The sequence below is a fragment of the Narcine bancroftii genome, chromosome 1 (assembly GCF_036971445.1).
Source record: "Narcine bancroftii isolate sNarBan1 chromosome 1, sNarBan1.hap1, whole genome shotgun sequence".
NCBI lineage: Eukaryota > Metazoa > Chordata > Chondrichthyes > Torpediniformes > Narcinidae > Narcine > Narcine bancroftii.
The window spans coordinates 218292801-218306299 of NC_091469.1; the positions used below are offsets into that span (position 1 = coordinate 218292801).

General features: G+C 44.4%; 1 protein-coding gene across 1 annotated transcript in view; it reads left to right on the forward strand.

The window, feature by feature from the left end:
• adgrv1 (adhesion G protein-coupled receptor V1) overlaps nt 1-13499 on the forward strand; it is a 537083-nt gene that overhangs the window by 54490 nt on the left and 469094 nt on the right. The window contains exons 15-16 of the mRNA XM_069918000.1: nt 415-595; nt 1009-1172. Coding sequence (XP_069774101.1) covers nt 415-595; nt 1009-1172 — 345 coding nt within the window. The remainder of the gene's footprint in view (nt 1-414; nt 596-1008; nt 1173-13499) is intronic.

Below are 13499 nucleotides of genomic sequence, written 5' to 3' on the forward strand. Positions count from 1 at the left end.
TTCGAAGGGTGGGAGGCCCTGGAGAAAACCCATGTAGACATGGGGAGAACCTACAAATTCCTTAAAGACAGCACGGAATTCGAACTGAGGTCTGGTCCCAATCACTGGCACTGTAAAAGGTGTTGCACTAATGCTATGCCAACCTGCCGTACTGTTTTAGACCCAACCACCAGCTGGTTTGCACTGGTGTTCATTCTGTAATTTACCCATGGACCCAGTCTGGAGGGTATATTATGAAAGGTTAAAATGGCCACAGGCCAGAGGGTTAAGTCGAAAGAAGAAGAAGATTTCTTTTCACTTGAAACTGTCCAGTTTTCTATTTCATTGTTCATAGCCTTCAACTGCTGTTAAAGAGTTAGGTGACAGATGAATGACTCCTTTTTATAGTTATGCAATTCATTGACTTGTTCTCAGCTGGATGAACACTACTCTGCAATACTCAGCAGCCATGGCATACCGCCAAGCAAATTAGGAGCTGCTACACAAGTCAGTATCACTGTGGTGAAGAATGATGACCCTCATGGTGTGTTACAGTTCAACCCTCGAGAATCAACGCAAACCATAAATGAAAGCAAGGATGATATTTTACACAAAGGTAAACATAGCAACATCAGCTTTATGAAAAGCCTGGCAATTGATTTTGCTTTCCAGTAATTGAATGGGTTTATGGATTTATCAATACTTGTTGGCACACATTCTATTTGGAAAAAATAAATGAAATAACTTGATTATCGACAGAAAAGTTTTTCAATCCATTAATGTTCAGTTAATCTCTGACTGTCTGGACAAAATAAGGCAGGTGCCACTTGCATGGATCTTTGTTCTTAATTTTGGCACCTGTGCTATGGTTAGGGCTCATTAAGGAAGTTATAAAGACTGATCAATGTTACTGATTGTTGGTCCTGGACCCTTAAGTTGAGAACAAAGTGGAATTTCAGGTTTACTGAGCAACAATGTTCTTCTATGCTGCTGAAGACTGAATTTGGTATCTTTTTTTCAATTTGTCAGCTAACCTTGCTGTAATCCGTGACAGAGGAACATTTGGCAACATTAGTGTTCACTGGAGATTGGTCCCTGCATTCACAAATGATGTTTACCCCCTCCAAGGTGTGGTCAACTTCAGAAGTGGTGAATCTTCAAAGAACATCACTCTCCAATCCCTTCCTGATTCTGTAAGTTGTAGCTTTTCACATTCAATATATTCTCATGATAATGGTAGGATTATATAAAAAGTACAAATTAAGGAAGTATAAACTTGAAGTGGAAATTGCTGTCAGTCCACGGTACAGTCTTAAGGTTTAATATGGGGTGGAGGCAGAACATATTTTAAGATGAACTTTTAAGAATCCTTGATTCATCTAATTTAACTTTTTAAATTTCTGACTGGATGTGGATTTAAGCCTTCACCTGTCTCTCCAATGGTTCCTCATTGCCACAGTTTGAGGACATGTTTGTTGGGATTTGCAGTTGAGATTTCAAATGAGATTTTGTTAGTACCTGATGGAAACCCTGCCCCTGTTACTCTCTTGAAAGGGGAGGGGGGGGGATTGGGAGCTGCGAGAATGAAATTGGTGGCCTGCTTTCTACTCAACTTGATTGTTCAGTTACAGTCTGAGAATGGCAGCAGTTAGAATTTAAAAGGTGTGAGGCAGCAGCTAGAAGCTGATTGGAGGGAGGTCAGGTGACCTAAGGAGAAGAGGCAGCCAGGATCAATTAAATATGAAATGCAAGCTCATTAACAATTAAGAATAACTTTGTGATATTACAGTGGGAAATGAACTGGTTGATGTTTGTAAAGAACATAGAAGTGGCCATTTCTTCCATTCATTCGTCCCTCATTTTTGTGGCTCCGTTTCTTTCTCACCATTGGCATGGCTTAAACAATGAGGTGTGTCCCAGCAATAATTAATAAAAATATGTTATGCAGGCAAAGAAGCATAGGGTGCTTCTTGTAGGTAGGTGACACATCAACCTATTTGGACTCCTCGATTTGTTCAATCCATCTGTGGATTCCGGGTTCGCAGGGTGCTCACACGAAATGACTGACTTCAACTACAGTCTTGGTTGGATCGTTCTTTAATCTGCAGATTGGGTTACTTTCATTCACTGCTACTACTGAAATGCCATTCAGGAGTCCGTGACAAATGTCCCCCCACCCCGAACAGCTACAATACATTCTCTTTTTTATCCTGATCCGTAGCTTACTGTATAATGTTACACCAATCATAAAAGACCTCATTTTTAAATATTCAATAGTTCGTTCCTCGCAGATACAAAGTATCTCTAAGTTAGTACGCTTGCTGTATAATATTTTACCAATCATAAGACCCCAGCTTATCAATACCTGGTAGCTAGTTTCTTGCATATGCGAAGTCTCAGGGTGCTAATCAGAGCAGGTGCATATCAACAAGTCCTCTATTGTTCTCTCAGATGCTGCTGCGACCTTCATTGCTCTGACATATTTTGTGTGTCAGCTTCTTGCTAAATTATTTCTTCTGCTGTTTTCCCATCATGTTGCAAAGCTCGACTGCACTGTACTCACCCCTCACTCTACCTACAGTTGAGCCAACTTCCTCATTCTCCCCTGTTGTGATTTTAGCACAACATACACAGGATCACAAAGCAAAACTACCATGGTACCTCCTTGGGTACCCCAAGTCCACTTTCGGAGGCTCATCGGCAAAAGGAACCTTATAGGGAGCTCATACCGGTGTCTCCCTCAGTGATCCCAGTGCCGTTCCCTACTCCTCCAGGATGGCTCATACCCTAACCCTCCTGCCTGCATTTGATCCTGTGTACATTGCGATACTCATTCCAAAGACCCAACAGCGGCCTCATAGGAAGGCAGTCCTATTTTTCCCAATCTCTGAAACTCTTATGCTACAATTTCTGTCTGAATTTGTGTTTCTGTCTCATCCATATTCCACAGTTCACCTTCATCTCCCTCCATTCTTTGCAGCATCATGGGGGCAGCTGGATTAATTTGAGCCAAAAACATCCTCTTACCAATTAAAGCAGGCAGCATCCTTCAAGTAAAGGTCTAAAGTTTACACAATACATTCTTACTCTTTGCTGTTACTAAGTACAAACTTCATTGCTACAGAAGATTGACAGCCTCTTATCATACCTGCTCGTTGATTAGTTCAGAGTAAATTCCTATAGTGAGTCGTCGTGCTAATTGGTCCCTTTGAATTGCTTTGCCCACCTTACTAGAATGCTGCAAAATCTAGCTGTTCTCACTGGCTTTTAACCCCTTCCTTCCTCGCTACTTATCTCCCTTGCTGCAAATAACAATAAATGAATACCTTCATCCCAATCTTTTCCATTCTCCAGATGATAAATTCTCATCATATTTTTAAGAGTAGAATGAAATCTTTCCAAAGCTCCATGAGTTTCAGGATGGAACGCAGATGAAGTGATCTGTTTTATTCCCAATTCATAAATCAAACGCTGAAACAACCCAGACATAACGTTATATCCTTGATCACTCTGGATCTCTTTAGGTAATAACTACATGTGGACCAGAAAATCTAGCTTTCAAAGGATTGTCATGTGTTGGAAACAAAATCAAAACTTTACTTGCTGTCTTAAAATTCCTCACCTGAGCTTTCCTGTCAAATAAATGCTTCATTTTACCCTGAGCCGTTTCTAAATTTTCTTGAGCCAAAGTTCACACTTTTTGTAACTTATCCTTAAACTTAGAAACATAATCCAGCAAATTCAACTGCACATCGTCATTAACCCACTGTTCTTTGATCAACATTAAAGGTCCTCTAACCTGATGTCCAAACACAATTTCAAAAGTGCTGAAACCTAAGGACTCCTGCGCAGCCTCCCTTGCTCCTCTATATTCCCCAATGCATCAGCTTCCCAAAGCTCCAGTTCTCTCTGAGCCTGTATCTCCTCATCCCACTGCCCAGTCTCAACCCCCACTGATCCCATCATTTGCAGTATCATGGGGACGGCTGGGCTTACCCAAGTGGGAAAAAAAAACTTCCTTCATCAATGGCAACAATCAACATCCAGTCAAGAGGAGCATTGCTAATAATACTACTACAACTATCACAATCTTGGTAAACCACGAACCCTTCAGGCCAATATTCACATGTAACCAATTAAAAATTGGTGGCCATAGCCACATTGTCCTTTAATTCTTGTTGCAGAGTCTTATGTTTATTCACAGCCCGGGTGAAGAAGCCATTTGGAATGGTGTTGTTAGGAATAAATGTACAACATTGCTGGCCAAACATGATGCAGACACCTCCTTCTTTAGCCATTAACCAGTCCAAAGCCTATCGATTCTGCCATGTCATCTTGCTTGTCGCATTGACCTGCTCTCCTAGGGCATTCACTGTATCATTGGAACAACTGATAAATCTCTGTTGGTTATAATAAATATAGTTCAGCATTCTTAGATACTCCATTTGCTGGGATAAAAGCCTCAAAACATGCAGGTATCTAATTTCTTTCCTTATATTCGTTGGGTATGTCACGCGGTTGACCTATGGCATCTATACGTATTCTAAGGTCCCCAAGGTATTCTCTTCTACTTTGGTGGCAAGGAGTCAAGTCTGGACTAATCAATATTTGATGCATTAACATTACCTGTGCACATTTGCCTATCTAATTATACAGGAGGGTATCCTTAAGGTCTCCTCCACAATCCCACCACAATTCTGCTAAAGGTTACTCTTGGGACTTCCAAATATCAAAAGGAGGAGGTGGCTATCTACCTTCCCCCTGATTTATTGCATTTTTTCCATTCCTCAAAGCCTCCTGAAACATCAAAAGTAGTTTCACACAGACCCTTGACATGTTTGACCTTGGCCTTAGCGCTACCATTTCTCAGACAACACTCAAACTTCATCCCTCGTGCGAGAATTGTGTTCTGGGGAGAAGTTGTGACATTGACAGTAGCGCAAGGATGCGTCCCTTTGCATTTCCACATTAGGGTTGTTATGTTATAATATCTGGAAGCTTGATTGATCATGCATGCAATACCATGGGCACAGTCCTGATGTCTCCGAGTTGCTCATCCACTTCTGGCAAGTCTTGTTATTACAAGGGGCTGGGATTTTCATTAATGGGGGACTAGCCATAGTGCAAACATCAGATTGTTATGTTAGTGGGAAGATCAGATTGTTAAGGCGGCTGTATAATTTGCCCACTTATACCACCCATTTGTCTGCTGTTTCAAAATTGTTTCTGCTTGTTCCATCACATTGTCAGTGCTTTCGAATAGGGTCGCAATCACGCAGCCAGCAAGCCACAGCATCCGATTAGTCTTCATCCTGAATTAATCGAGGTCTAAAAGAGATTAAAACTCATAATAATCATTAGTCTAACATTCCTACCACTCAAGCTTATTATTAAATATTTCAGCATCATTCCTCATTATCAAACACAACACTATGATATATAATACTGTAGTTGTTCACCTGATACTATAAAAATGTAAAATTACTCACCTGGTTCTATCATTCCCCCTTTGGTTAGCAGAGCCAACCATTCACAATGATGGAGATGGATCCAGGAGGTTCTGCCCTCCACCTTTATTGCGGTCGGGGTGGTGAGAAGGACCAAATGTCTCTCCCTTCGGGGTTCCATTGAACCCCTGACCCTGTTGCGCATCATCACAAACGACCCTGGGTATATGTGAGAGGGCATGTCTAATGTGGAGGTCGTTTCAAAAGCTGCGCGCACTCTGGAGGCTGACTGGAGAAGGGCGCGCGCTAATGCCAGAATACATGTAGTCATTTCAGAACTGGTGTGGTGGAGAGTGATGGGGAGGGGTGACTGATCGGGAAAGGGTGTGCGTAGTGGATGGCCATAAATGATCACAGCGGGTGTCAAGCCATGTCTAGTAGCTGGTTCTGTGCGCACTTGTTATAAAGCTGTGGGCAGCAGGGAAAGCCAAGTGCCTTTAGTTTGTTCAGTAAGCTTGGCTAATTTTGTCTTCAAGGTCTGGTTGGCACGTTTCACTATTCCTGCTGCCTGTGGGTGATAAACACAATGTAACTGTTGTTTCATTTCAAAGGTGTTACAAACTGCACAGTTAATAACAGCAATAAAATGCTGTCCAATATCTGAACAAGGAACAAGGTTACAAGGAACACCAAAGCGAGGAACTAACTCCTTACATAACACATGCACTATGGTAGAGGCCTTGTTGGGAAGGCCTCAACCCATCTACTGAAGCAATCTATTATTACTAAAACATTTATAATTCTGACATCTAGGTAACTCATTAAAGTCCAGTTGCATTGTATCAAATGGTTCTTCTGGCAAAAGAGTTTGACCAACCTGGCAAGAATGACCTTTACCTGGATTAAAATGGTCACAGGTGAGACACTTGCCACTAAGTACCAAAGCTGCCAATTGATCAGTTGTATAAGTTTACCCAGCTGGAGTTACCCAAATCTCAAGTACATCATAATAACAGCTGGAACATTTCCATTGCTCAATTTCTCTATCAGAGGCGTCCCTTTGGTGGAGTCTAATCTCCTGGATGGAAGGCATAAGGCTCGTTGAGGAGGACTCGCATTGCACTAAATCTTTGGGGACCTCATCCTGATAATCCTGCACTGCGGCTTTAGCTGTTTTATCTACTGCCTCATTAAGCTTAGAAATCACGTCTTTGCCATGGGGCCTGTGCTGCAACTTTAAGGAGAGCTACCCTTTCTGGGAGTTGGATTGCTGATAACGAACTCTGAGCCATTTGTTTATGGGAAATGGGGGTCCCTGACGATGTTACAAAGCCCTAATTTTTCCACAACTGTCCAAAATCATGAGCCACCCCAAAGATGAACCGGGAATCTGTGTTGCTGTTTACCCACAGGCCTTCATAGAGAATGAAAGCACGCACTAGGGTGAAGAGCTCCACCTGCTGTGCTGAAGGAGCGACTTCCATAGCAGCGGCCTCCAAGGTTTGTCCATTCTGATCCATCAAGGTATAGCCTGTGTGTCTTGTACCTTGCGAGTCAATGTAAGAACTTTTGTCAGTGTAGATGGACAGATCAGGGTCTTCCAATGGGTGGTCAGTCAGGTCCTGCCGAGGTAATACTGCGAGTTGGACATTCTGTAAACAGTCATGCTTCAGCTCCTCCATCTCTTCTGGTGGGTGCATCACAAAGGTGGCTGGATTGATCGTTGTTGCCATGCGAAAGGACAGTTAAGAATTATTAAGCAGTGCTACCTCATATTTATTTTGCCTTGCCATGGTCAAATGTTGCATCTGTAGATAATGTCTTTTGCCTTGCCTGGCCACTGCCAGTATGAAACTGTGGTAAAAGTTTATCATACCGGTGAATTCATGCAGCCCTTTTACCGTACATGGCTTAGTGAAATGCTGGATCACCTCAACCTTCTCTGTGAGGGGTGTAGGCCTGTGTCTGTTTATCCTTTGCCCCAGGACAACAATGGTGTCCAAACTGAACTGGCATTTCGTGGGATTCAGAGTCAGCCTGAACTCTCTCAACCGGGTGCACAATTGTCTCAGGCGGGCAACGTGGCCTTTGCGGCTGCAGCTGGTGTTGAGGATATCATTCAAATAGATGAACAAAAATGGGAGATCCCGGCCAACACCATCCATCAGCCACTGAAATGTTTATGCCATGCTCTTTAGACCGAAGGGCATGCAGAGAAATTCGAACAGGCCAAATGGGGTTATGATTGCAATCTTGGGGACATCACGGGGGTGAAGTGGGATTTGGTAGTACCCCTGGATGAGGTCCACTTTGGAGAATATCCATGCCCCGTGCAGGTTGGCAGCAAAGTCTTGGATGAAGGGCATGGGGTATCCGTTGGGCGTGGTGGCCTCGTTGAGGTGCCGGTAGTCACTGCATGGTCTCCAACCCCTTGCTGATTTGGGCACCATGTGGAGGGGAGAGGTCCAGTGACTGTCGAAGCACCACACAATCCGCAGCTCCTCTGTTTTCCTAAACTCATCCCTTGCCAGGCTGAGCTATTTGGGAGGGAGTTGGCATGCCCTGGCATGGAGCGGGGGCCCCTTGGTCAGTATGTGGTGCCAGCATACGCCAGCATGTGGGGAATTCATTGTCCAAGAGTGTCATAGATTCCAGGTGGGGGCAGGTATCTTGGCTTTCCCCAGAGTCAGAGTCTGAAAGGTTCTGGTATGCACCAAGTGGTGTCCCTTGAGGTCAACCAGCAAGCAGTGGGCCAAAGGAAGTCTGCCCCCAGGAGCGGTTGCACCAATGCCATGAGGGTGAAGGTCTGTGTAAAGTAGCCAAAATGAAGGGGAATGATGAGTCTGAATGGAGGAGCTGTTGGCTGCCCTCAGTGCTGGGCCCTGATTCCTTTTGTGTGTGTCGAGGCCTGTGGGGGTTAGGATGCTTATATTGGTGCCAGCGTTGACCAGGAAACACCTGCCCAAAAGTGAGTCCCAGACGTAGAGGAGGGTATCACATGGGCCAACTACCGCAGCCATCAATGACATTTGGCCAGGGCGTTTTATGGAAATCTGCAGGGTGGGCGGCATTGACAGGCCTCCACGACCCATCGCTGATGGTAGTATCAGAATTGTCTCTGGTTCTCTTGTCTCTCCACTGGCCTTGATCTTGCTTGGAGTCATTCATGGAGCTTGCTGATGTGATCTACAATAGCACTGCTATCCTTCTTCGCTCTCCAGAGCTTGTCTGCCTGGGCCGTGATCCTCCAAGTGTCACTGAAGTCCTCGTCTGTGAGCAAGAATCAGATATTCTTGGGCAGCTGCTCCAGAAGATCTGCTCAAAGAGCAGGCAAGGTCTGTGGCCCTCAGTTAGAGTGAGCATCTCACTCATTAGGGCGGACGGGACTCTGTTCCCCAATCTATCCATATGCCGCTAACGGGTGGTGCGCTCGCACCGGGAATGCCTGAAAGTGTGGTTTAGTAGCTCTTTGAGGACCACATATTTTCCTTACTCCAGAGGCTGCTGTAGGAAATCTACGACCTTTGTTGCTGTGTCCTGATCGAGGGCGCTCACAACGTAGAATTAGTGGGTGTCGTTGGCGGTGACAAGGTGTTGAAGCTGGAACTGAGCCTTGGCCTGCTCAATTCATACGTGTGGCTGTAACAGCCAAAATTTAGGAAGTCTGAGAGAGACCACGTGGATGGTTGCTGTGTTTGCTTGATCCATCATCTTCGGGCCAAACTACCGGTTGGACCTGTCGGGGTCACCAATGTAGTGTTCACACTACGTGAGCATGGAGAAGAATGACATGCACACCGTAGTCTTGGAAAATGAGACTGGCCATCGCATTTATATGGGCCCCAGGTGCTGATGTCAGGGGCCCATGTCAACAGAGCCCTGGCCTGGGATTGGCAGGCGATTCCGCCAGAGTTCCTGCGGCAATGGCTGTTATTGCTCCCCCCAGGTCCACACAGCCACTGCAAGCTGGTCCGTGATGCTGCACGCAGGTCACTACAACTTTATCATCAAAATATTATTTGTTTGAGTCGATTTCCACAAATTATTTTGAATTGTAGAATTTACAGCAGTTATTTTTCAGCATCAGTGGGAATGTGGGATTACAGACAACAGCTAATACAAAAATATTTTCCTGGCGCTTAACGAAAATTTATTGTGATGTTGACAAAAAAGTAAAACTGGACAATGGAATTAAAGCGCAAGAGTCTGCAGACTCTGTGGATGAAGTAAAATCACAAAGCTGGAGAAACTCGGCAGGTCAAACAGTGTCCTTTATTTCGCAAGTGTGAAGATACAAAACTGACGTTTCAGGCTTGAGGCCTTCATCGAGGTGTGACAAAATGTAGCACGTGCCTGAACATAAAGGTGGGGATGTGTCCTTGTTGGCAAAAAAAGATGAAAATTTCAATAAAATACAATGCAACTACCAGGAACTGATGGAAAGTTCTGGGATTTAACTTGTACCCATCAGTGGTTTTGACACCTGTGATTCCTCTGTTTCTCTTCCTGATTGCAAACATCAAGCAGTTGGCTCCACCCTGCCCCTGCGCGCTTCAGGGTGATCGGCAGGTCAGGGCAGGCCAGGCCTGTGTTGAGGACTTGCTTTCTGTAGTTCTGCATGAAATCAACAACAGCAACTTGCCTTGATGTATGAACTTTAATGCAGGAAAATATTGTGAGATGATTTATGGAACCATAATTGGGTAAAAAAGCAGATGGACATAAAGGAAGAATCATTAGGTTGGTTTTTAAAAAAAACTTGCTCAAAATGTTGGATTTTAAGGAAGGTTTAAAGAAAGGGAATTAGAGGTTGGAGGGTCGGGGTTGAGGTATAAGATTGTAGGATGCTCTGTTACAACTGGAATTGTGCTGATACTGTCAATGACCTCGGATCTTGATAAATGACAACAGAGCAGTATTCCTTGTTCTGTGGTGGTATGGTTGGCATAGTGATTAGTGCAACGCCTTTACAGCATCAGCGATCGGCACTGGACCAGGGTTTTTTTGATCCCACGATGCCTGTCAGGAGTTTGTATGCTCTCCCTGTGCCTGCATGGGTTTTCTCTGGGGGCTCCAGTTTCCTCCCACCCTTCAAAAAGCATACTGAAGGGTATAAGTTAAGAGGGTGTAAATGGCCCGATACCGTGCTGTATGTCCAAATGAAGATTAAGCCTTGACTTGAGTTTGAGTGATTACAATAACCTTGCTATAAAAACTCACAACATGCTTCCCTTTTACTCGACTTTGTGTTCTAAATTGAGCCCCACAAACTTGGGACTATCTTTGGTATCATTTCACCACCAACTTCAAATGTCTGAGCAGATCAGTGTGAGTGCATTCTCTGGCCTAGTGGTTACCCCTCTCTACTGCAGCGCCCTATGGCGGAAAGTTACTACCATTTGGGTAAACCATTAGCAACTATAATAACCCTGTGATCATTCACGAAAAGTTGCATTGCTTCCTGTTTTTTTGCCAGGGGCAGCAGATATTCAGCCTGAACACCACCCTCTCTCTTTCCTTGTCTAATCCTGTGTTCCCTTCGGGCCAGTTTCAAGGACTGTGTGCTATTAATGTGATAACTTTCATTTTTTAATGCGGTCTGCCTGGTTGATTGTGAATTTGGTTGAAAACTAAAAGCTGAAACATGTTTAATTACAAATGTAATATTGACTGGATAATTAAGGTTTGTATGTTTGCAGAAAATTTAATGTAATGAAATGCAATGTTAAAATATTTTCCTTCAAGAATCAATTTATTGTCATGGAATAAAAACAATGTAATCTTGCTTGGAATTGCCTTTCATCTGCTGTAAGGTAGGGAGATTTGCTATTGGCAGAAATTGCCTGAAGCACCTCTTGCAGTCAGAGAAAGAGAAGCAAAAGAGAGTCTCCCAGAGTCACTGAGTCTCCATGGATTTGCCTCCAGCGCCATCACAGCCTGCGCAGCCGCTTAGCTTTCAGTCCAAACTATCGGCAACCTCGAGATCCAAACCTCTGACGCAATTCGGAACCCTTCAGTGCCTTCAGCACCCTCTCGCATCCCAGTTCCGATACCTCGTACTGCTTCAGTCTGTCTCGAGCCAGTCCAGCAGTCTCTAGCCTACTGGGAATCCCTTTACTGCAGTCTCCCACAGCAAGTATAAGTTCCTCACCTTGAGTCGCCAGCAGCCCGCTGCCAAGTCCCTCGCTGGTCCGCCGTTGTGGTTGCCATCCCATGCGTTGACTTGTCGGCTTCTCTTTCTCAAGCAGGGGGTGTTCTTCCTGTTTTTTGGTGTCATGCACCAGTTCTCCACTTTGCTGGAGTCTCCAACCCCTCGTGGCTGCTACCATCTTGGGCCCAGACCCCATGATCGCGTGATTTTCAATAAAACCACCATCTGCTCTGTGACAGAATATTTTACATTTTATATTGTTTATAGATAAGATTTTGCATGATAAAGAGTGGCACTTCAAAACAGATCTCATTTAAAATACAAGAGCTCAGCTCAAGCCAAACAGGCTAGCTCCAAATACCTTTGCAAAAGCTTTGGGGGGTGCCCAAGGGACTTCACTAATGGATCGTTGTTTTGTAGAGCAACAGATGAAAGAACTTGGAGGATTGCGTTCGAAGTCGCAGTCCATCTGAGTAGAGGTTGCTTTTCTAAGAGAGTCATGTGGTTTTGTAAGCAGAGAGAGTAAAACAGGCTTTTCCAGAGAGTGCAAGAGAGAGAATTCAGCAGCAGCTGCAGGGACTAGAACAGGACAAGCTGCCAAGCTTGTGGAAAAACCCCATTTTGAAGATGGGTTGTGAGTTCTTAGTTTAGCCTGGTCAAAGACCTTATGATCCATACAAGAGGAAAGGACTGGCTGCCTAGTGTTTCACTTGAAGTAAGCGAAACAAAAAGGAACTCTGTGGTGACCTGAAAGAAAGGTTATCATCTGGAAAACCCTGATAGGGCGAATTTCTTCGGCAAGACACTGATTACAAGGGATCAGTTTGTGTCCAGTGAACAACAAATCTCTCTCTGAAAACCGACAAGAACCTTCCTGAGCGATAACCATTTACCTTTCAAGCACCAAAGCCTGGTGAACTTCATAAATGTTAAATTCTGTGCACAGCATAAGAATTGCCTGTAACCAGTGAACTTGGAATGCGAAGTGAGATTGGACTGTGAACCAAAGAACTTTTCTAAACTTACACGCGCATTACACACACGTGTGCTTAGAATTAGAAGGGGGTTAAGTTAATAGTAATAAGATAAATCTCTTGGTGCCTGCCACATTGACCACCGCCAGTGGGCTGATATCGCCTCAAACCGTGCATCTTGGCGCCTCACAGTTTGGCGGGCAGCAACCTCCTTTGAAGAAGACCGCAGAGCCCACCTCACTGACAAAAGGCAAAGGAGGAAAAACCCAACACCCAACCCCAACCAACCAATTTTCCCCTGCAGCCGCTGCAACCATGTCTGCCTGTCCCGCATCGGACTTGTCAGCCACAAACAAGCCTGCAGCTGACGTGGACTTTTACCCCCCTCCATAAATCTTCGTCCGCGAAGCCAAGCCAAAGAGAAGAATAAAATAAAGTATGATCCGATTTTCATGTTTAACGATAATTAAAAGCACCAATTGTCTTGGTGAATTTCTATTGCTGCTGGGTTTTTTGGATACTCTGGGCTCCTTTAACAGGCCGTTTAAAGCTTGCACTGAGCAGACAGCAGTCGGACGCCGCAGGACAGCACTGTGCCTCCCATCTCTGCTTTCTGTGGGTCTGCACCAGTGGCAGTGCCACCATTGGCATGAGGTGTTTGGAAAAAGCTCTCTTCTGATGAGCAAAAAAACCCGGAGATGGTTTTTACACCAAATAAACTTGACATATATCCAATCTCGCACCACCAGGTTCAGGAACGCCTGCCACCCCTCCACCATCAGACTCCTCAGTCAGGGACTCATTCAAGGACTCGTGCACTTTATTGATTTTTTAAAAAATTCTCTCCGTATTACAGTTTGTTTACGTCTGTTATCTGTTTGCAGCTATTTGTTTACATGTATACACTGTGTCCAGTTTTTTTTTGAACTACCAATACGTGGTAATTCT